The sequence below is a fragment of the Psammomys obesus genome, unplaced genomic scaffold (assembly GCF_907164565.1).
Source record: "Psammomys obesus unplaced genomic scaffold, mPsaObe1.curated_primary_1811, whole genome shotgun sequence".
Lineage (NCBI taxonomy): Eukaryota > Metazoa > Chordata > Mammalia > Rodentia > Muridae > Psammomys > Psammomys obesus.
In genome coordinates, this window is record NW_026591711.1 from 659,581 (window position 1) to 683,896 (window position 24,316).

General features: G+C 38.0%; 1 protein-coding gene across 1 annotated transcript in view; it reads left to right on the top strand.

The window, feature by feature from the left end:
- Stk31 (serine/threonine kinase 31) overlaps positions 1 to 24,316 on the top strand; it is a 94,753-nt gene that overhangs the window by 47,216 nt on the left and 23,221 nt on the right. Inside the window, exons 11-17 of the mRNA XM_055611873.1 lie at positions 13,595 to 13,774; positions 14,226 to 14,342; positions 15,213 to 15,332; positions 16,314 to 16,445; positions 18,025 to 18,126; positions 19,371 to 19,451; positions 23,506 to 23,631. Of these exons, the coding sequence (XP_055467848.1) occupies positions 13,595 to 13,774; positions 14,226 to 14,342; positions 15,213 to 15,332; positions 16,314 to 16,445; positions 18,025 to 18,126; positions 19,371 to 19,451; positions 23,506 to 23,631 (858 nt within the window). The remainder of the gene's footprint in view (positions 1 to 13,594; positions 13,775 to 14,225; positions 14,343 to 15,212; positions 15,333 to 16,313; positions 16,446 to 18,024; positions 18,127 to 19,370; positions 19,452 to 23,505; positions 23,632 to 24,316) is intronic.

Below are 24,316 nucleotides of genomic sequence, written 5' to 3' on the forward strand. Positions count from 1 at the left end.
GGTATCCTCTCACCTGAGAAACACAACCACTTGTGTTTTATGGCCGCGAGTTCTGATTGCTTGTCACTGTGCCAATCCTGCTGTGCTGCTCCTCAGAATGAGAGTCCTCCCGGCGCTGCCATCTTGCCCCGCCTCCTGGAGTTAATTTTTATGTAGGGTGATAAATATGGATCTATTTACATTCTTCTGCATGAAGACATCCAGGTTGAAGATACTTTTTTTTCCCCCCAATCTCTATTTCTGGTTTTTTTATTCCTCAGGTGTCCATAAGTTTGTGGATTTATGTCTGTGTCTTCCCTTCAATTCCATTGATCAGCGTGTCTGTTTTTGTGCCAATAATGTGGTTTTTACTACTATAGCTCTGTCATATAGTTCAGGTCAAGGACGGTGATACCTCCTGTAGTTCTTTTATTGTTAAAGATTGTTTTAGGTATTTTGAATAGTTTGTGTTTCCATATGAAGCTGAAAACTGTCCTTTTTTAATTTAATTTTTTATTTTTATTATTAGTTACATTTTATTAATTCTGTATCACAGCTGTATCCTGCTCCCTCATTCCCTCTCAATCCTACCCTCTCTCCCTCATCTCCTCCCTGCCCCTTTCCAAGTCCACTGATAGGGGAGGACCTCCTCCCTTTTCATCTAACCCTGTTTTATCAGGTATCTTCAGGACTGGCTGCAAAATTCTCCTCTCTGGCCTAGCAGGGCTGCTCCTCCCTTTGGGGTGGGGAGGTCAAAGAGCCTGCCATTGAGTTCATGTCAGAAATAGTCCCTGTTCCCCTTACTAGGGTAACCAACTTGGTTATACTGAGCTACCACGGCCTACATCGAGCATGGGGTCTAGGTTACATCCATGCATGGTCCTTGGTTGGAGTATCCATCTCAGAAATGACACCGGGGCCCAGATATATTTGGTCCTTGTGGAGCTCCTATTCTCTCCACGTCATACTAACTCCCCCTTCTTTCATATGATTCCCTGCACTGTGCTGAAGGTTTGGTTATGAGTCTTAGTATCTGCTTTGATACACTGCTAGGTAGTCTTTCAGAGGCCCTCTGCAGTAGGCTCCTGTCCTGTTAACTTGTTTTCTCCTACGTCCAATGCTCATCCCATTTGTCTTTCTAAGTGAGGATTGACCATCTTACCCTGGGTCTTCTTTCTTGTTCATCTTCTTTAGGTGTATAGATTTCATTATGCTTATCATATCTTTTTAATTCTTTTATTCTTTTTTTAATTTTTAATTATACTTTATTTACTTTGTATCTCCCCTCTAGTTCCCTCCCTCCTCCCCTCCCAATACCTCCCTTTCTCCTCCTTCTCCACACACTCCCCTCCCCAAGTCCACTGGTAGGGGAGGGTTTCTTTTTCTTCCTTCTGATCCTGGTCTGTTAGTCTCATCAGGAGTGGCTGCATTGTCTTCCTCTGTGGCCTGGTAAGGCTGTTCCCTCCTCAGGGGGAGGTGATCAAAGAGCAGGCCAATCAGTTCATGTCAGAAGCAGTCCCTATTCCCATTACTATGGAACCCACTTGGACACTGAACTGCCATGGGCTACATCTGTGCAGGGGTTCTAGGTTATCTCCATGCATGGTACTTGGTTGGAGTATGAGTCTCAGGAAAGACCCCTGTGCTCAAATTTTTTGGTTCTGTTGCTCTCCTTGTGGACCGCCTGCCCTCTCCAGCTCTTAATATTATTTTCCACTTCTTTCATAAGATTCCCTGCATTCTGCCCAAAGTTTGGCCATAAGTCTCAACATCTGCTTTGATAGTCTGCAGGGCAGAGCCTTTCAGAGGCCCTCTGTGGGAGGCTCCTAACTTGTTTCCTGTTTTCTTTTTCTTCTGGTGTCCATCCTCTTTGCCTTTTGGGATGGGGTTTGAGCATTTTAGCCAGAGTCCTCCCTCTTGATTAGTTTTTTTAGGTGTACAGATTTTAGTAGGTTTATCCTATATTATATGTCTATATGAGTGAGTATATACTGTGTGTGTCTTTCTGCTTCTGGGATAGCTCACTCAGGATGATCCTTTCCAGGTCCCACCATTTATCTGCAAATTTCATGATTTCCTTGCTTTTCATTGCTGAGTAATACTCCATTGTGTAGATGTACCACAATTTCTGTATCCATTCTTCAGTTGAGGGCATCTGGGTTGTTTCCAGCTTCTGGCTATTACAAATAAAGCTGCTACAAACATGGTTGAGCAAATGCCCTTGTTTTATACATGAGAATATTTTGAATATATGCCTAGGAGTGGTATAGCAGGATCTTGAGGTAGCACTATTCCTTGTTATCTGAGAAAGCGCCAGATTGATTTCCAGAGTGGTTGGACCAGTTTACATTCCCACCAGCAGTGGAGGAGGGTTCCCCTTTCTCCACAACCTCTCCAGCATGTGTTGTCACTTGAGGTTTTGATCTTGGCCATTCTGAGGGGTGTAAGGTGAAATCTCAGGGTCGTTTTTGATTTGCATTTCCCTGATGGCTAATGAGGTTGAGCATTTCTTTAAATGTTTCTCTGTCATTTGATATTCCTCTATCAAGAATTCTCTGTTTAGCTCTCTACCCCATTTTTCAATTGGATTACTTGATTTCTTGCTTTTCAGCTTCTTTAGTTCTTTATATATACTGGATATTAGCCCTCTGACAGATAGAGGGTTGGTGAAGATTCTTTCCCAATCTGTAGGCAGTGGTTTTGTTTTGAGGACCATGTCCTTTGCTTTATAGAAGCTTTTCGGTTTCATGAGGTCCCATTTGTTGATTGTTGCTCTTAGAGCCTGTGTTGTTGGTGTTCGGTTCATGAAGTTCTCTCCTGTACCAATGAGTTCTAGGGTATTCCCCACTTTTTCTTCTAACTGATTTAATGTATCTGGTTTTATTTTGAGGTCTTTGATCCACTTGGACTTTAGTTTTGTGCAGGGTGATAAGTATGGATCTATGTGCATTTTTCTACATGTAGACATCCAATTAGACCAGCACCATTTGTTGAAGATGCTATCTTTTTTCCATTGTATGGTTTTGGCATCTTTGTCAAAGATCAGGTGTCCATAAGTGTGTGGGTTTATTTCTGGGTCTTCTATTCGGTTCCATTGATCCACCAGTCTGTTTCTATGCGAGTACCATGCAGTTTTTATTACTGTTGCTCTATAGTACAGCTTGAGATCAGAGATGGAGATATCTCCAGAAGATCTTTTATTGTAGAGGATTGTTTTAGCAATTCTGGGTTTCTTGTTATTCCATATGAAGTTGAGAATTTTTCTTTCAAGGTCTGTAAAGAATTTGGTAATTTGATGGGGATTGCAGTGAATCTGTAGATTGCTTTTGGTAAGACGGCCATTTTTACTATGTTAATCCTGCCAAACCATGAGCATGGTAGATCTTTCCATCTTCTGATATCTTCTTATTCTTTCTTCAGAGACTTGACATTTTTTTCATATAACTCTTTGACTTACTTGGTTAGGGTTACACCAAGGTACTTTATGTCTTTTGTGGCTATTGTGAAGGGTCCTCAATTTCTTTCTCAGCCCTTTGTCTTTTGTATATAGGAGGGCTACTGACTTTTTTGAGTTAATTTTGTATCCAGCCACTTTGCTGAAGGTGTTTATCAGCTGTAGGAGTTCCCTGGTAGAATTTTTGGGGTCAGTCAGGTATACTATCATATCATCTGCAAATAGTGATACTTTGACTTCTTCCTTTCTGATTTGTATCCCCTTGATCTCCTTCAATTGTCTTATTGCTCTAGCTAGGACTTCCAGAACTATATTGAAGAGATATGGAGAGAGTGGAAAGCCTTGCCTTGTCCCTGACTTCAGTGGAATTGCTTTAAGTTTCTCTCCATTTAGTTTGATGTTGGCTCTAGGCTTGCTGTATATTGCCTTTACTATGTTTAGATATGTGACTTATATCTCTGATCTCTCCAAGACTTTAAACATGAATGGATGTTGGATTTTGTCAAATGCCTTTTCAGCATCTAAGGAGATTATCATGTGGTTTTTCTCCTTCAGTTTGTTTATGTGGTGGATCACATTGATGGATTTCCATATATTGAACCACCCCTGCATACTTGGGATGAAGCCTACTTGGTCATGGTGGATGATATCTTTGATGTGTTCTTGTATTCGGTTTGCAAGTATTTTGTTGAGTATTTTTGCATCAATGTTCATGAGGGAGATTGGCCTGAAATTCTCTTTCTTTGTTGGGTCTTTGTGAGGTTTAGGTACCAAGGTGACTGTGGCTTCATAGAATGAGTTTGGTAGTGTTCCTTCCCTTTCTATCTTGTGGAATAGTTTGAAGAGAATTGGAGTTAGCTCTTCTTTGAAAGTCTGGTAGAATTCTGCGCTGAAACCATCTGGTCCTGGGCTTTTTTTGGATGGTAGACTTTTGATGACAGTTTCTATTTCCTTAGGAGATATAGGACTATTTAATTGGTTTACCTGGTCTTGATTCAGCTTTGGTAAGTGGAATCGATCAAGAAAATTGTCCATTTCATTTAGATTTTCAAATTTTGTGGCATATAGACTTTTGAAGTAAGTCCTAATGATTGTTTGGATTTCCTCAGTATCTGTTGTTATGTCCCCTTTTCATTTATGATTTTGTTGATTTGGATAGTGTCTCTTTGCTGTTTAGTTAGTTTGGCTAAGGGTTTTTCTATCTTGTTGATTTTCTCAAAGAACCAGCTCTTGGTTTCGTTGATTCCTTGAATTGTTTTATTTGTTTCTAATTTATTGATTTCAGCCCTGAGTTTTATTATTTCCAGCTGTGTACTCCTCTTTGGTGTGTCTGCTTCTTTTTTTCCTAGGGCTTTTAGGTGAGCCATTAAGTCGCTGGCATGAGAGGTTTCAAATTTCTTCTTGTAGGCACTTAGTGCTATGAACTTTCCTCTTAGCACTGCTTTCATTGTGTATTTGGGTATGTTGTGCCTTCATTTTCATTGAATTCTAGGAATACTTTGATTTCTTTATTTCTTCCCTGACCCATCTGTTATTGAATAGCAAGTTGTTTAGTTTCCATGTGTGTGTAGGCTTTTTGTTATTTCTGTTGTCGTTGAGATCCAGTTTTAGTTCCTGGTGGTCAGATAGGATACATGGGATTATTTCAGTCTTTTTGTATCTGTTGAGACTTGTTTTGTGATCAACTATATGGTCTATTTTGGAAAAGTTTCCATGAAGTGCTGAGAAGAAGGTAAATTCTTTTGTGTTTGGGTGAAAGGTTCTGTAGACATCTGTTAGAGCCTTTTTTTTTTTTTTTGTTTAACTTCTGGTTTGTTGACCTGTCCTTTGTTGAGAGTGGGGTGTTGAAGTCTCCCACTTCTTTGACTTTTTTCCAAATTTTATCACCTTGACTATTGTCGTATTGTTCTAGCTAAGACTTCAGGTACTATTTTGAAAAAGGTATGGAGAGTATGGACAACCTTGTTTTGCTCCTTACTTAGTGGAAGTGCTTTGAGTTTCTCTGAATTTAAGATGATGTTGGCTGTGGACTTGATGTAAACTGATTTTATTATGTTTGGGAATGTCCCTTGTATTCCTTGTCTCTCCAGGACTTTTATCATAAAGGGCTGTTAGATTTTGTCAAAGGCCTTTTCTGCATCTAGTGAAATAATCATGTGGTGTATATGGTGGATTGTGTTTAGTGATTTATATATATTGAACCATCCCTTCATCTCTGGGATAAAGTCTATAATCAGATAGATGATCTCTTAGGTGTGTTCTTAGATTTGGTTTGCAAGTATTGAGAATTTTTGTGTCCATGTTTATAAGAGAAACTTCTGTAATTCTCTTTCTTTGTTGGGTTTTTATGTGGTTTAGGTATCAGGGTAACTGTGGCCTCATAAAATGTATTGAGCAATGTTCCTTCTGTTTCTATTTTATGGAATAATTTGAGGAGTATTAGTATTAACTCTTCTTTGAAAGTCTGGTAGACTTCTGTACTGAAAATTTCTAGGCCTGGGAAACTTTTAGTTGGTAGACTTTTAATCACTGCTTTTATTTCCCTAGGGGGTATAGGTCTGTTTGAATTGCTTATCTGATCTTGATTTAACTTTGGTAGGTGATCTATATCTATATCCATTTCTTTTAGATTTTCAAATTTGGTAGAATATAGGTTTTTTTTTTTTTTATTTTTCTTTTTAGTTACATTTTGTTAACTCTGTGTCCCAGCTGTATCCCGCTCCCTCATTCCCTCCCCAACCCCACACTCCCTCCCTGGTCTCCTCCCTGCCCCTTTCCAAGTCCCCTGATAGGGGAGGACCTCCTCCCCTTTCATCTGACCCTGTTTTATCAGGTATCTTCAGGGCTGGCTGCAAAGTCCTCCTCTGTGGCCTAACAGACTGCTCCTCCCCTGGGGTGGGGGTCAAACAGCCTGCCCTTGAGATCCTATTAGAAATAGTCCGTGTTCCCCTTACTTTGGAAAACTACTTGGTTACTGAGCTACCACAGGCCACATCCGAGCAGAAGTTCTAGGTTATATCCATAGATGGTCCTTGGTTGAGTGTCAGTCTCAGAAAAGACCCTGTGCCCAGATATATTTGGTCCTTGTGGAGCTCCTATCCTTTCCATATCATACTAACTTCCCTTCTTTCATATGATTCCCTGCACTCTGCCGAGGGTTTGGTTATGAGTCTTAGTGTCTGCTTTGAAACACTGCTAGGTAGAGTCTTTCAGATGCCTTTTGTGATAGACTCCTGTCATAAGTTCAATGCACATCCCATTTGTCTTTCTAAATGAGGATTAATCACCTTCGCCTGTGTCCACTTTCTTGATTATCTTCTTTAGGTGTGTAGATTTCATTATGTTTATCATGTCTTGTAGGTCTATATAAGCGAGTATATACCAAGTTTGTCTTTCTCCTTCTGGGATACTTCACTCAGAATGATCTTTTCTAGATCCCACCACTTGCCTGCAAATTTCATGATTTCTTCCTTTTTGATTGCTGAGTAGTATTCCATTGTGTAAAAATACCACAGTTTCTGTATCCATTCCTCCGTTGATGGACATCTGGGTTGTTTCCAAGTTCTGGCTATTACAAATAAAGCTGCTATGAACATGGTTGAACAAATGTCCTTGTTGTGTACTTGAGCAAATTTTGGGTATATACCTAGGAGTGGTATAGCTGGGTCTTGAGGTAGCACTACTCCTAGTTGTCTGAGAAAGCGCCAGATTGACTTCCAGAGTGGTTGAACCAGTTTACATTCCCACCAGCAATGGAGGAGGGTTCCCTTTTCTCCACAACCTCTCCAGCATGTGCTATCACTTGAGTTTTTCATCTTGGCCATTCTGATGGGTGTAAGGTGAAATCTCAGGGTCGTTTTGATTTGCATTTCCCTAATGGCTAATGAGGTTGAGCATTTCTTTAAGTGTTTCTCTGCCATTCGACGTTCCTCTATCGAGAATTCTCTGTTTAGCTCTGTTCCCCATTTTTTAAGTAGATTACTTGGTTTGTTGCTTTTCTGCTTCTTTAGTTCTTTATATATACTTGATATTAGCCCTCTGTCAGATAAAGGGTTGGTGAAGATTCTTTCCCAATCTGTAGGCTGTCTATTTGTTTTGATGACAGTGTCTTTTGCTTTACAGAAGCTTTTCAGTTTCATGAGGTCCCATTTATTGATTGTTGCTCTTAGAGCCTGTGCTGTTGGTGTTCTGTTCAGGAAGTTGTCTCCTGTGCCAATGAATTCTAGGCTGTTTCCCACTTTTTTTTCCAGCTGATTTAGAGTATCTGGTTTTATGTTGAGGTCCTTGATCCACTTGGACTTTAGTTTTGTGCAGGGTGATAGATATGGATCTATTTTCATTTTTCTGCATGTAGACATCCAGTTGGTCCAGCACCATTTGTTGAAGATGCTGTCTTTTTTCCATTGAATGGATTTGGCTTCTTTGTCAAATATTGAGAATTCATAGGTGTGTGGGTTTATTTCTGGGTCTTCTATGCGATTCCATTGATCTTCCTTTCTGTTTCTATGCCAATACCATGCAGTTTTTATTACTGTTGCCCTGTAGTACAGCTTGAGATCGGGAATGGAGATACCTCCAGATGATCTGTTGTTGTACAGGATCGTTTTGGAGATTCTGGGTTTTTTGTTTCTCCATATGAAGCTGAGAATCTTTTTTTCAAGGTCTGTAAAGAATTGAGTTGGTATTTTGATGGGAATTGCATTGAATCTGTAGATTGCTTTTGGCAGGATGGCCATTTTCACAATGTTAATCCTACCAATCCATGAGCACGGGAGATCTTTCCATCTTCTGAGATCTTCAATTTCTTTCTTCAAAGACTTGAAGTTTTTCTCAAATAGGTCTTTCACTTGCTTGGTTAGAGTCACACCGAGGTACTTTATGTTGTTAGTGGCTATTGTGAAGGGTGTTGTTTCCCTAATTTCTTTCTCAGCCTTTTTGTCTTTGGTATACAAGAGGGCCTCTGATTTTTTTGAGTTGATTTTGTATCCTGCCACTTTGCTGAAGGTGTTTATCAGCTGAAGAAGTTCTCTGGTTGAATCTTTGGGGTCGCTCATGTATACTATCATATCATCTGCAAATAGTGACACTTTGACCTCTTCCTTTCCGATTTGTATCCCCTTGATCTCCTTTAGTTGTCTTATTGCTCTGGCTAGGACTTCAAGTACAATGTTAAAGAGATATGGAGAGAGTGGGCAGCCTTGTCTTGTCCCTGATTTCAGTGGGATTGCTTTAAGTTTCTCTCCATTGAGTTTGATGTTGGCTATAGGCTTGCTGTATATTGCCTTTACTATCTTTAGGTATGTGCCTTGTATCCCTGATCTCTCCAAGACTTTAAACATAAATGGGTGCTGGACTTTGTCAAATGCTTTTTCAGCATCTAAGGAGATGATCATGTGGTTTTTCTCCTTCATTTTGTTTATGTGGTGGATTACATTGATGGATTTCCGTATGTTGAACCACCCTTGCATTCCTGGGATGAAGCCTACTTGGTCATGGTGGATGATATCTTTGATGTGTTCTTGGATTCGGTTTGCAAGTATTTTATTGAGTATTTTTGCATCAATGTTCATAAGAGAGATAGGTCTGAAGTTCTCTTTTTTTGTTGGATCTTTGTGTGGTTTAGGTATCAAAGTGACTGTGGCTTCATAGAATGAGTTTGGTAGTGTTCCTTCTGTTTCTATTTTATGGAATAGTTTGTGGAGAATTGGTGTTAGTACTTCTTTGAAGGTCTTGTAGAATTCTGCGCTGAAGCCATCTGGTCCAGGGCTTTTTTTGGAGGGGAGACTGTTAATGACTGCTTCTATTTCCTTGGGAGATATAGGACTATTCAGTCTTTCTACCTGATCTTGACTTAATTTTGGTAGATGGAATCTGTCAAGAAAGTTATCCATTTCATTTAGATTTTCAAATTTTGTGCCATATAGGCTTTTGTAGTATGACCTAATAATCGTTTGGATTTCTTCAGTGTCTGTAGTTATGTCCCCATTTTCCTTTCTGATTTTGCTGATTTGTATGGTTTCTCTCTGCTTTTTAGTTAGTTTGGCTAACGGTTTGTCTATCTTGTTGATTTTCTCAAAGAACCAGCTTTTTGTTTCATTGATTCTTTGGATAATTTTATTTGTTTCTAATTGATTGATTTCTGCCCTTAGTTTGATTATTTCCAGCCGTCTGCTCCTCTTGGGTGTATCTGCTTCTTTTTTTTCTAGGTTTTTCAGTTGGGCCATTAAGTTGTTTGTATGTGATGTTACAGATTTCTTCTTGTAGGCACTTAGCGCTATAAATTTTCCTCTGAGCACTGCTTTCAATGTGTCCCATAAATTTGGGTATGTTGTGCCTTCATTTTCATTGAATTCTAGAAAGTCTTTAATTTCTTTCTTTATTTCTTCCTTGACCCAGCTGTCATTGAGTAGTAAGTTGTTCAGTTTCCATGTGCGTGTCGGCTTTTTGTTGTTTCTGTTGTTGTTGATGTCCAGCTTTAGTCCATGGTGGTCAGATAGTATACAAGGGATTATTTCAATCCTTTTGTATCTGTTGAGGCTTGCTTTGTGACCAACTATATGGTCTATTTTGGAGAAGGTTCCATGCGGTGCTGAAAAGAAGGTGTACTCTTTTGAGTTTGGGTGAAAAGATCTGTAGACATCTATTAGGTCCATTTGATTTAGGGATTCTGTGAGTGCTTTCATTTCCCTATTTGGTGTCTGTCTGGTTGATCTGTCCCTTGATGAGAGTGGGGTGTTGAAGTCTCCCACTATTAAGGTATTAGGATCAATGTATGATTTAAGCTTTAATATTGTTTCATTTACGAATGTAGGTGCTCTTGTATTTGGGGCATAGATATTCAAAATTGTGATGTCCTCTTGTTGGATTTTTCCTTTGATGAGAATATAGTGGCCCTCCTTATCTTTTTTGATTAACTTCGGTTGAAAGTCTATTTTATTAGATATTAGGATGGCTACTCCAGCTTGTTTTCTGGAACCATTTGCTTGAAAAACATTTTTCCAGCCCTTTACTCTGAGGTAGTGTTTATCTTTGTTGCATAGGTGTGTTTCTTGGATGCAACAGAATGTTGGGTCCTGTTTCCGTAACCATTCTGTTAGCCTGTGTCTTTTTATTGGTGAGTTGAGTCCATTAATATTGATAGATAATATTGACCAATGCATGTTAGTTCCTTGTGTAATGGAGTCGATGATCTTACCTTGTTTCATTGCTTGTTTTCTTTTCATTTTTGTTGGGACATTATCTGTATGCCCTGTTTTCTTGGGTGAATTCGTTTTCGTTGGATTGGAGTTTTCCTTCTAGTATCTTCTGTAGGGTTGGTTTGCTGTATAGATATTGCGTAAATTTAGTTTTGTCATGGAATATTTTGTTTTCTCCATCTATGTTGATTGAAAGCTTTGCAGGGTATAGTAGTCTGGGTTGACATTTGTGATCTCTTAGAGTCTCCATGATGCTTGCCCAGGCCCTTCTGGCTTTCATAGTTTCTGGTGAGAAGTCTGGTGTGATTCTGATAGGTCTACCTTCATATGTTACTTGGCCTTTTTCCCTTGCTGCTTTTAATATCTTTTCTTTGTTCTGTAGATTTAGTGTTTTGACTATGATGTGACGTGATGTGTTTCTTTTCTGGTCTAGTCTATTTGGTGTTCTGTAGGCCTCTTGTATATTTATGGACATCTCTTTCTTTAAGTTGGGAAAATTTTCTTCTATGATTCTTTTGAAAATATTTTCTGGACCTTGGAGCCTGGAGTCTTCTTTTTCATCAATTCCTATTATTCTTAGATTTTGTCTTTTCATAGCATCCTTGATTTCTTGGATATTTTGTGATTGGAATTTTTCTGATTTTACTTTTTCTTTGAGAGAAGTATCAATTTCTGCAAGTGTGTCTTCAGCTCCAGAGATTCTCTCTTCCATCTCTTGTATTCTGTTGGTGATGCTTACTTTTGTGGTTCCTGATCTTTTCTCCAAGTTCTCCAGCTCAAGAGTTTTCTCACTTTGTGTTTTCTTTATTGATTCTAATTCTGTTTTCATGCCTTGCACCATTTCTTTTATGTGTTTGAATTTGGATTCCTGTCTCTCTACGATGGACTCTATTTCTTTGTTCATTTCCTTTTTGTATGCCACTAATTTCTTCTCTACTTGTGCCTCTATTTGTTTGGCTATGTTTGCCTGTGTTTCTTTAAGGGTTTTGTCTATTTCTTCTTTCTTTACCTCCAATTGACTGGCCATCTCTTTGAAAGATTTGTTCATTTCCTCCTTATGAGCCTCAAATAATTGAGCAAGCATGGCTTTAAGGTCATTTTCCTGTGCTTCTGATGAATTGGAATATCCATCAATTTTGGGGTTTGCTGGTGAAGTCATGATGTCCTGATTTATGTTGGAAATGTTCTTTCGCCTACCCCTGGCCATTGGCTTATCTGAGACCTTCCCTGTTTGTTTTTGGATTCAGCCGATCAGACTGGTACTGTCTCTCTCTCGAGTCTGGAGAATTCTTCAGGAAGTTGAGAGAGGTCCCGTGTCCTTAGCGTATGCTGAGGACTAGCTGTACCTGTGGGAGGAAAGTACGCAGGCGCAAACAGAGGCAAATGCAAGCGTGCGTGCGTGTGTGTATATGTGTGTGTGTGTGTGTAAGTGGGTGTGGGCGTGTGTCTCGAGGGACAGAGTGATGGCTAATGTTGAACCCTTGAGTGTGTGGGAGGGGCTCTGCAATGTATATGTCGCAGGCGCTAGTGATGATCGCAGCGCAATTTCTGGCATTAACTGCCTTAACTCCTCAATTAGACCCACAGAGCAGGAACTTCAATGTTCCAAGTGCCCCTCTGTTTCCCAAAGTGGGTATATGGGTGGGAGGGGGTTCGATGCCTGGCTTCTGTTTTAGAAGAAGCCAGGATCAGTGGAGCTGCAGATTCTCAAGGGTGCACTCACTTACAGGCAGGACACTTGGCAGAGATCGGCGTATCTGGGCTGTCTGCTCTCTGGTTTGGCCCTGCTTCTTTGATGTGCTCCGCCAGTTCCGTGCTGCTGTCACTGCCAGGTTATGAGGTCTTGCTGCAGCTGGAGATTTCAGGGTGGTCACGTCAGTGGGAATCGGGGTAACCAGCCTTTCTGTTCTCTGGTTTGGCCCTGGTTAGTCTTAAACTGGAGGGCTGATGTGCCCCGCCAGCTCAGTGCTGCTCCGCCGCCAGGTTAGAAAGTCCCGCTGTAACTGGAGACTGGGTTGCTAGTCCAGATGCTTTCTGGGAAGTCCTGGGGTCTCTTTACTGTGCTCTCCAAGCTTCGGAGGCCCAGCGCCTGGTGTGTCTAGCTTGTATGGCGTTTCTGTCTGGTTTTGGTGAGTATATAGCGTATTCTCTGTCACTGTGGTATTGGGCGGGCCGTACCGTCAGTGATAGCGATCCTGCGGAGCTAGTATGGCGTCTAGCAGACTCGGGCCCTGGGAGGATGGTGCAGCTGCCGCGCGTGAATCTGGGGCTCCGAGACACAGTACTGCTGGCCTTTGCCGATAAAGGACTTGGGGCTCAGCCTCAGTGGCTGCAGGCCCCAGGCAGTTAGGTCTGCGCTGAGAAAGGCGAGTCCGCTGTGCCGAGGAGGAGGGAGGTCTGGGGGAGGGGAGTGCCGAGAGATCAAAGGATCGTTTCTCACCTTCCCCAAACAAGTCCCTGGGTGACCCGAGACCAAGGTTTTCACCTCCGGCGATGTTCCCTGTTGTTTAGAAAGTCTCTCCGTTGTTTCCCTGGCTTCAGAAGTTCTTCCACTCATCAACTCAGAACTTTTTCTCTTCCACAGCTTGGAAACTGTGTGTGCTAGTCGCCATCTTGGCTCCGCCCCCAGAATATAGGTTTTTAAAGTATGTTCTTTTGATTCTCTGGATTTCCTCAGCATTTGTTGTTATGTCTCCCTTTTTATTTCTAATTTTGTTGATGTGAATATTTCCTCTCTGCCTTTAGTTATATTTATACATTTTTTTCCCCCCAGAGCTGAGGACCGAACCCAGGGCCTTGTGTTTGCTAGGCAAGAGCTCTATCATTGAGCTAAATCCCCATCCCCTATATTTATACAGTTTTTATGAGTAGGTGCACAGCATTATGATATTGTGTATCGTGGATCCTAACACAGTGCTCAGATCCTACCATTCAGTTAATTACTTTAACCAATTTTTGTCTTTAGGACTTATCAACTTCTTTAGAAGCAGTGTATGGAAAGACCAAAGAAGGAACAAACTCTGAAGAAACACTTAGAAAGTTTTATGACTGGCAGTGCAGCAAAAGAGAAGAGTTCTCCAATATTCGGAGTGAGACAGAAGCTTCTCTGCACCATCTTGTGGCTTGGTTTCAGAGCAGCCAGAAGGTGAGCAGAGCTCCCAACAGCACTGTTGTGGAAGGAAGCAGGGATTGTATGCATGTTCTAATTCTGTTTCTTCCTTGTTCAGAGCTGACATTATTTACATCTAGCTGTCAGAGTTAAAGACTGGGCAATCAGGACTTTTCATCACCATTGTTAGACTATTCATCATCTTATTATATACCTATATACATATATAAAAATCTTGCTTTTGTTTCTGTTTTTTTAAATCATTTGAATTGACCACCAGTTTTCTTGAAGCATACTATGCTTATGTATCCTTTTTCTTTTTGTATATAAGTTTTACAATGGTGAATTCTTTGTTCTTTTCCTAGAATTTTACTTTTTCTATTTTGTCTATGGTACAGCCTCATGCACTACTTCAGGTCTATAAGTGCAATGAATGCTAAGTCATTAATTGAACTACACCATGTTTTATTTTTTTTTTTCAAATAAGGTTTTTGATCTGTCTTTGGATGAATCACTGACTTCAGAAGACATGATTGGCAATATTGACGAAATTCTAGAGAAGACTGAGTCATGTGTCTGCAAAGAGCTAGAGCTATCTCTCATTGTGAGTGGTGATGCTACTATTGTTTCCTTGAGATAGCAGTTTTATTTGTTATCTGGATTGTATTAGCCAATAAGACTTCGATTGCTAAACAGAATTAAGACTGATAACTTACTTTTCTCTTTAAAGGCCTGCTTGAAAAAAATTACACTGTCAAGTTCCAATCCAGATATAATTCAGTGTCTTAATTCTTCCACAGGATAATGCTTTCATTTGAGTAGGACATTTCACGTTACCAAAAACTAATGTTTAATTCTAGGGTGCCTCTTTTTCTTACTCTACGTGGATTGGCTTTCTGAGTGTAATACCAGTGCATTTAAGAAAATACTCATTAAATGTTATGAAAATGAAATAAAATCTTGGCAGATTTTGGAATACATACACTAGGATTCCTTAATTGTATACAATCTGTATTTCCATGGAAATGGGCAGCTAATATATGTGTTGAAGAGTATTTTATAATCTAAACCTCTAAGGCCTGCTTACTGGGATACCCACCCAGTTTTCAGCCTACTTTCCAAAGTCTCAATAATAATGTTTTTCATTTCCTTTCTTTTTTGTAATTTTATATATAACACATTAAAATAAATTATGATTTACTGTATATCTCTCATTAAATAGATTTTGTTGGTTTTATAAGACTTGAAGAAGTTGTTGGTGAGAGTTTTTAAAATTAACTTAAAGTAGTGAAGTTTTATATATTGTTTGCTCTTTTTAAAATTAACTTATTCACTTTACATGCTGTTTGTAGTCTATTGTTTGTTTTTTTTATGTTTAGAATATTGATTGTCCTGATAGTCTTTATTTATAGTATAATTACTTTGAAGTTTATGAAGGGTTTTAACCATTTTGTTGTTTATTAATTTCATTTAGGAGCAAGGTGTAGTAGACAAGGAGATTATTTTAAGTACATACCGTCAGGTGCTGCAGAAGATTCATTCTGAGGAAAGGTTCATTGCCACTTTGTTATCCAAGTACAAGGACAGTGTTGAGGTTGGATTTTGCTTTCTCTTATTTTTATGAATTGATACTTTGGGTTTTTCGCTTGTTGATTTTTCTCAAGTATTTTAATGGTCAGTGTGTTAATTAGCACTCCTAGAAAAATGGTGTAGACATTGTGGTTTGGTATATGATTGACTTTACTATAGAATATGAATGGTGATTTTATTGATAAAGTATATTTCAGTAACTCTTGGAATATTTGAGTTTCTTATGAACTTAAAGATATCTTTATCATTATTTTCTGTGTAGCAGATTTATTGTGGGAAATTTACTAAATACAGGAATTTGAGAAATAAAAACATTGTTTTTAATACTTTGAGTATAAGAGAGAGCTGGTTATATAATATTCCCTTGTAAATGGGCACATTCATCGACATCTATGATTACACACATGTACTTCCTGTTTAATTTTCTTATGAAGGTATTTTCATAGCTTTATAGTATATTGTGAAAATTTTCCAATGTGATCAATGATTATTGTCCTTTTGAATGATTTTCATTCATAAATATGTTATTTATTTCTTCTATGTTTTTAACCAAATAAATAATGCTTTATGTATCTTTGAATGTAACTTTATGTATAATTTCTCAGATTCTTACAATTTACATTTTTAAGTTGAAAGGACTGAACATGATGAAACTTGATACATATTGTCAAACAACTTTCGAGACGAATCATTTGAACTTAGACTCTAACCATTAATTTCAGTTTGTATTTATGTCAGCACTCTGTGTCTAATTTCATGACTCAGCTGAACTGAGTATTGCCTTTGGTACTTTGAACACTGACCCTGAGATTCTTTTAAACAGTAATGTAAACAACAGTTGGGAAATCAGTTGGTAGCATTGCTTTGAAGAAAGTTGTGGAATTTTCTTAATATTTACTCTGAACCCAGTTGTTCATAGAATAATGATGTTCAGTGACTGTTGTCTTTTGTGTTTGAACATATGGTAATTCTTTCTCTCATATAGTTTAAAAATCAGATCATTGACTGTTTAAATAAAAGCCCCAATGTGGATTACTTGCTGTCCATTAAGAAGACTTTGAAAAGCTTAAAAGCACAACTGAGATGGAAATTGGTTGAAAAGAGTAATTTGGAAGAAGTAAGGAAAAATTCTTTTAGCTAATGTATTTTTGTTTCTTACTTTGGTTGAACTATTTTATAAAGCCATGCATAAATACATTCTCTAAAACCAGAGAACTAGTGTATTCATATTTTGTGTTATATACCTTGACATTTATAAAAATTACCTTAATAACATTATTTGGTGCATGTGTGTGGCTGCACGGGTGTGCTGTGCCAAATGTGCCTATATGGACGTCAGAGAGTGACTTGTAAGAGTCAGTTCTTTGTTTCCACCATGTGTGTCTTGAGAAGTGAACTCAGGTCACTTCACTTCGAGGCAAGTTCCTTTACCCACTGAGCAATCTCATAGGCCCCAGTCCTTTAGCTTTTTACCTCTGTATATGGAAGTAAATTTGAAATGACATTCATACATGTCTCCCATGTAATTACATAGTTAAAAATTAAATATTTTTCATTACTACCTTGGTTTTTAGTAACACAAAAATTATAAAATAATTTTTAAAAGTTTTTTTTCCTTTGGACTGTTAGAATATCTGCTATATTACAGACCTACTACTACATTTAGATAGTAGAATTATGTTCCCAAAGGCTATTTTTTTTAGTGTATATGCACATGTATGTTTGCTCACATGTTCATGGATGTCAGAGGACAGCATTGGGTGTCATTCCACCTTTATTTTTATTTTTTTTGGATATAGTAAATAGGTTAGGCTTAGCCCCAGGGAACCTGTCTTTGCCTCCCTAGAATAGGAATTTAAGGTTCACACTACTAGCTTTTTTTTTTCCTTTTTATCTTTCTTTCTTTCTTTTTTTTTTAATGTGGGTTCTACAGATTAAATTTACGTCTTCTTACTTACAAGGCAAGCACTTTACTGACTGAGCTATCTTCCCATCTCGGAAGATAGAATTTTGTGATAAAGTAATTTTAAAGATCATAGTCACTTTTGTAAACTTACACTGGATGTAGTATTTCTTGCAAGTTTTAAAAGTTGTTTTCACAAGATAATAGAACTGAAAGAATTGGAACTTTTCTTTTTTTCTTTCTTTCTTCCGTCCTTTTTTCCTTTTCTTTCTTTTTTTTTTTTTTCTTTTCTTTTCTTTCTGAGACAGGGTTTCTCTATGGCTCTGACTGTCTCCTGGAACTCACTCTGTAAACCAGGCTAGCTAGCCTCAAACTCAGAAATCTGCCTGCCCCTGCCTCCTGAGCTCTAGGATCAAAGGCATGTGCCACTGCTGTCTGGCAGGATTAGGATTTTCTAATTTTGACTACCTTTCTTTCTTAGGCATGAAACTATGAAAAGATTAGTAATTTTAAGATTGAAGTTAGTTGTTTTATCTGGAAGAAAATATTCAGGAACTTTAAAATATATGTAATAATTTTTATATTTAAGTACTTTTTATTTTGGGGAAAATTTAGTGTTAGAAAAAGTGGACTTACTAATGTTAGAAGATCTGCTCTCTGCTAGGTACTGCAGGATGCATGAGAACCACAGAGTGATTTACTATGGAGATTGCATTAATTCTTAGAGGTAGACTTGCTTTTGTTCTAGTGTAGTGTAATAACCCTGTTGAACCACTTTCTCTCTCTGATAAAGTCTGATGACCATGATGGGGCTGAGATTGAGAAAATAGAGCAAGAGATAACACAGTTGCGCCATAGTGTCTTCCAGGAAATCTATCACGAGAGGGAAGAGTATGTAAGTATTTGATTCTCTGACACTTTAAATTACACTCTACTCAGGAAGTTAAAGGTGTCACATAACCTTACTCTAGAGCTAGAATCTTGGCTTAGCAATGTTTACATGAGTGTTCAAGTTAGTTTCATATGACAAAATTCATGCCAGTTGTACCAGTGTGGAAATTTCAGATTATTATAAAGAGGAAAAGAAACATGTAATGTGCTCAGTGGTAAAAGTAGTAAGTCAAAATTCAACTTTTATATAATTTTGATGTGCTTATTTTTAGAAATGATCTCATAGTACACACATTTGCATAATTTTTTTTATTTAAGGCATAGAGATTTTCACAGATTTACATGAATAGCCCTTTAGCAATAAAAACATAAATGGATCTCTCTGAGTTCAAAGCCAGCCTGGTCTACAAAAGAAATCCAGGACAGCCAAGTCTACACAGAGAAACCCTGTCTGGGGAACAAAAAAATACCTAAAAGCAAAAAACAAAACAAACAACCCTCCCCCCTGGAAAAAACCCCACCTCCTCCCAAAAGCAAGCAAACAAACAAAAATCATGATTTACCTGAGGGATGTAAAAAAAAGAGAAAAAGTCACATCATTGTTTCTTAAGTTCTGTGGCCTTAGAAAAATCAGCCAGTCTACTGTTTCTTCACAGTGGAAAGAATATTGCGTTTTATGTCTTAGAGATAGGTTTATTTAAGGGACAGTTGTTCAAAGTAAAAATAGTATGTAAATACTAGACATTTTAAGTATCAAGCTACATATACTAAATTAATGAAACTGTGGCATACCTTTGTATCTTTGAATAAAATCTGGCAAATGTTTAGAAGTTTCCCTTAGTAAACATGTTGATACATGACATTTCATTGGAAAGATTCTCACTTTTCTCATTTGCTTCAAAGTGCCTTATGTAGACTTACATACCTATTATTATTATTATTAGTTTATCTCAAGGCTTTCAGGATTTTTTTCCTAAGTTAAATAGTCATTATTTTAAAAGTTACTATGTTCTTAATATTTTGAGAAAATTTATTATTAAGATTACAATATTTTCTTACTTTTTTATTTTACTTTGAATATGAAGTGACTCATGTTTTGCTTGATAGTTCTTGAAGTAGATGTAAAAAATTGAAAAATTATGTATTTTATTAGATGTAACAAGGCAGGTGGAAGTACATTTTCCTGAAAAGCGACATGCTACAATTGAATACATGTTGATCTACAGTAAAAATACTTTCTAACTTTAGGAAAAGCTGAATAGCTTGACCCAGAAATGGTTCCCTGAGCTGCCTCTGCTGTATCCTGAAATAGGATTGCTTAAATACATGGTAAGCGTTGTTTCCTCTGAGAATTACCACCATGGTGATTCTCAGATCATGTCAGTGACAGATCTATAGTATCCTTTCTAGGAAAATATATGAAAGGATTATTCGAACTTTTCCTCAAGACTGTCTGAAATCAAGTAGTTTAAAGTAGAGATGCTGATGTGAACTTGGTTTTTTTGGCAAGCAGGACTCAAAGGCCAGGAGAAGAATTGGGAACTGACTCTTTGGAGAGAACCTCTATACCCTGTGTTTCAGATGACCTGGTGGTGATAAGAACTTGAAGCACCATTGTTCTCTGGTTTTTAGAATTGCTTCCCAGACCTTGTAGAGTCCAGAGTTTAACAAGTTCCTGACACAGGATGGTGGAATGTTTTAATATGTGTTCTTTGTTTTTAAAAAAGTGTCTTGTGACATAGCCTGGGTTAACCTTGTACTTGTTGTCCTCCTTTGACTCTGCTGTGAGTTCTAGGTTAACAGGCTTGAGTGGCATACCCTGTTTTCCCAGTGTACTTTTAAGTCATATCTAGAATACTTATAATATGTAGTAAAATATAAGTTTTATGCTAAGTAATCAGCATACACTCTTTAGGGAATGCATGACAAAATCTGCATTTTTGGCACAGTTATAATTTTATTTTGAATAATTCCACTTTAAATTGATTGAATACGAGGAAGCAGAATCCACAGATATAGAAGCCAGTTTTGTTTATTTGTTAAGATTGTCATTAGTGCAAGACCAGGGATATAAGTTAGTAGGCAGAGTGCTTGCTTGGCATGCATGAGACTTTTCGTTCAGTTTTCCAGTGCACATAATACATGTAGTAGCACACGTGCAGTCTCAGTATTTTGGAGGTGGGAGCAGAAGGATCAGAATTCAAGGCCAGCCAGGGCTACATGAGCTCTGTCACAAAAAAAAGTGTTAATAAGTTATGATAATAGCTAAAACATAATCTATAATGAGATGTTTGTATACGTATAAAATTATTTTTTTAAAAATAGATAACAAATTTTTATTTCAGTGAAAATTACATTAAAACATTATTGCTTTATTTTTGTGGTTACACTGTCAGGTGAAAATAACACAATACTCTTACCACTCTAGCTAAAATTTTTACATATAGTCACATTTTGATAAAGCTTATGGATTGATTAATAGTAAATCATGCTACCTCTGAGAAAAATAATAATTTTGTTTCATATGTTTTATAAAAGAAAATGTTTGAGTCAGAGGAAAAGAGACATTGTTATAAAACTGTGTACCTTATCTGATGGTGTTTCATTTCTCAATTTATGGCTTTATATGTAGGATAGTTTCCTTCTTCCTGCAGAATGGTTGACATCTCTTTAAGTGTCACTTTTAAGTCACATTTGATCTTGAAGATTCTTCTCCTACGTTATTTTCACAAATGTGTAAAATTAAAGTCTTTGAATTGCATTTGGCTATGTAGCTTCATGGCTTCCATTCCCAGTGTTATAAAAATAAAAACAGTCTTTACACAGTTATTATAAAGTCTTCCCATACTATATTTAAAAATGATGGTGAACTAGGTATCATAAATTATTCTTATAATTTGAGAATTTGGGAAACTGAAGCAGTAGGATTGCCTTTAGTTTGAGGCCATTCTGGCCTGTGTGACCTGAGTTCCAGGTTAGCCTGGGATACTAAGTGAGAGCCTGTCTTTAAAACCCAAACAACAAAACGAACAAAACAAAAACATAAAAAAAGAAAGTGCATTTCTCCTTGAAGCTCGTAACTCTAAGTTTAGAGACTGTCCTGTGTCTGATGACTGATTCCGTGTATGTATAGCTATATGGAAGTTGAAAATTAATTTATGATATTTATTGTAGAAGATTATAAAAGTTTCAAATCATGGTTTATGCCTGTAAACTATGTATTTTTGAAAGTAGTGACAACGCAAAAAAGAACTAGAAAGCAATCCTATAATCTTGCCTATTAAAACTACACTGCAGTAGCTGGGCGCAGTGCTGCACTCCTGTGACCCCAGCACTCAGGGAGGCTGGGATAGGAGATCTTTGTGAGTTCAAGGCCAGCCTAGTCTACAAAGTGAGTCCCACACAACCAAGGCTACACAGAGGAACCCTGTCTTGAAAAACAGAACCAAACCAAACAAAAAACTCCAAACCAAACAACAAAACAAACAAACAAAAAACCAAAAACTACACTGCAACAAAACTTTGTCAACGTTTGGGTCTTGTTTAGGCCTCCATATTGTTGAGAGTTCATGGGTACAGCTTCCCTGTCATATATAAACTAAGCAACATTACAGCAGACTTCCTGATCCTCTGGGTCTTATGAAATTTCTGCCCCCTTCCTGTGATGTTCCTGGAGCCTTAGGTATATGAATTATGTTGATGGATCCACTAGAGCTGGCACCTCAGCCATAGTCAGTGGCTCAGTTGTGGTTTCTGTAATGGGCTTTATCTGCTACAAAAAGAATGAGGGTGAGAGCTATACTTATTGGTGGGTATAAGGATAAATGTTAAGAATACAGTTAGAAAAAATTAAAAAGGAAGCCAAAAAACCCCTCAGTAAATAACCATAAAAAAGAATACAGTTAGAAATTATGATGGTTTGAAAAAGTGGCAGTAGTAATTTTATCCCAGTGTGGATAGAGGAAATTTCACAAGACCCTACCCTAGATAAAAAGCTACAGGCAATTAGTGACTGACAAGAGGGGAAATCTGTCTTCCCCAGGAATAAGTTCCCTAATTTGTTATTCAATATCAAGTGATTAGCCCTAAAAATATATACATGTGAGCAACACTAAATTGGACTCATTTTGAAGGGAGGGAACATGATATAAACACAGTACATAGATGAAATTTAAAAAATAGGTTAAAATATAAAAGTCCATTAATCCTTAGTTTTGATGTTAAAATATAAAAAATGATAGGATTAAAATTTTTGAAAATAATTTTCACATTTAAGATTGTTAATCATGATAGAAGTGTCATTATTACTTTGCAACAATAATAATTCTTAGATTTCTCATTACTACTCTATATCTACTTTTACTTGTCTTTAATTTTTAGGACTTATTTTTTTTTCACTTTAAAAATTTTATTTATATTTTTATAAATTATAGTTTATTAACTTTGTATCCCCGCTGCAGCCCACTCCCTCATGCCCTCCCAATCGCACCCTCTCTCCTTCATTTCCCATGTCCCTTCCCAAGTCCACTGATAGGGGAGATCCTCCTCCTCTTCCCTCTGACCCTAGCCTATCAGGTCTCATCAGGTCTCATCAGGACGGGCTGCATTGTCTTCCTCTGTGGCCTGGTAAGGCTGCTCCCCTCTGAGTTCATGTCAGAGACAGTCCCTGTTCCCATTCCTAGGGAACCCAGTTGAAGACTGAGCTGCCGTGGGCTACATCTGTGCAGGGGTTCTAGGTTATCTCCATGCATGGTCCTTGATTGGAGTATCAGTATCACAAAAGACCCCTGGGCCCAGAATTTTTTGATCTGTTCCTCTCCTTGTGGAGCTCCTGTTCCCTCCAGGTCTTTCTATCTCCTCTTCTTTCATAAGATTCTCTGCACTCTGCCCAAAGTTTGGCTATGAGTCTCAGCATCTCCTTTGATACCTTGTTGGGTAAAGTCTTTCAACGGCCCTCTGTGGTGGGCTCCTGTCCTGTTGTCTGTTTTCTCCCTCTTCCAATGTCCATCTCCTTTTACCTTTCTGCATGAGAATTGATCATCTTACCCAGGGTCCTCCTCCTTGCTTAGCTTCTTAGGACTTATATGAGGGTTTTCAAGTAAATATCAGAGTTTCTTGCATGTTTTATTAAACTCATTAATTTCTACAATCTGTTCCAAATTTACAGCAGTGACTAAATGTCTGGCAACTACACACTAGATAAGAGAAGTTCAAGAGCCAGGAATTAAAAAGAATCCAAACTTTTAGACATTTTTATTTTGTTTTTCATCAGTTAGGTTGATGATCTTCATTGAATTTAATAGTATGCCCCTAACTGTGTTGATGTTTTGAAAGCACTAAGACATTTTTTGATTGTCTAAATGCAATAAAAATTTTTGCCTAGAATTCTGGTGGTCTTCTTACTATGAGCTTAGAGCGAGACCTTCTTGACACTGAACCCATGAAGGAACTTAGTAGCAAGCGTCCTCTGCTGTGCTCTGAGGTTAATGGGCAACCAGTTCTCTTAAAGGTAAGTTTAAGTTCTGACTTGTGGCAGTTTCAGAAGGAAGTGGTGATGTTACTTTTCAGGAATAAAAAAAAACAAAAAACCCTACTGCTTCACAAATATGAAAGTTGAGTGTCATGATGATTATGCTAGAACTAATTTTATTATTATTGTTAAATTATTATCATTACAATTTATTCATTTGTATCCCGGCTGTGGCACCCTCCCTCATCTCCTCCCAATCCCATCCTCCTTCCCTTTTCTCCCTCATGCCCCTAGGTCCTCCTCCCCTTCCATCTGACCCTAGCCAATCAGGTCTCATCAGGACTGGTTGCATTGTCTTCCTTTGTGGCCTGGCAAGGTTACTCCCTCAGGGGGAGGTGATCAAAGAGCCGGCCAACTGAGTTCATGCCAGAGACAGCCCCTGTTTCCCTTACTAGGGAACCCACTTGGAGACTGAGTCTATGGGCTACAACTGAGCCGAGGTTTTAGGTCCTCTCCATGCATGGTCCTTGGTATCAGTCTCTGCAGGGTCCCCAGGGCCCAGTTTCTTTGGCGCTAAAGTTGATTTTGACTTTAAAGTTTCTCTCCTTTCCTTAATGAGTACTGTCTTTACTTGGGGTTACTTGGTTTTCTTTTTAAGTTAAACTTACATTTTGTCCAATAGCCTTTAAAATTCTTGTTTTCCTTAGATATTTCTCAAAAGTTT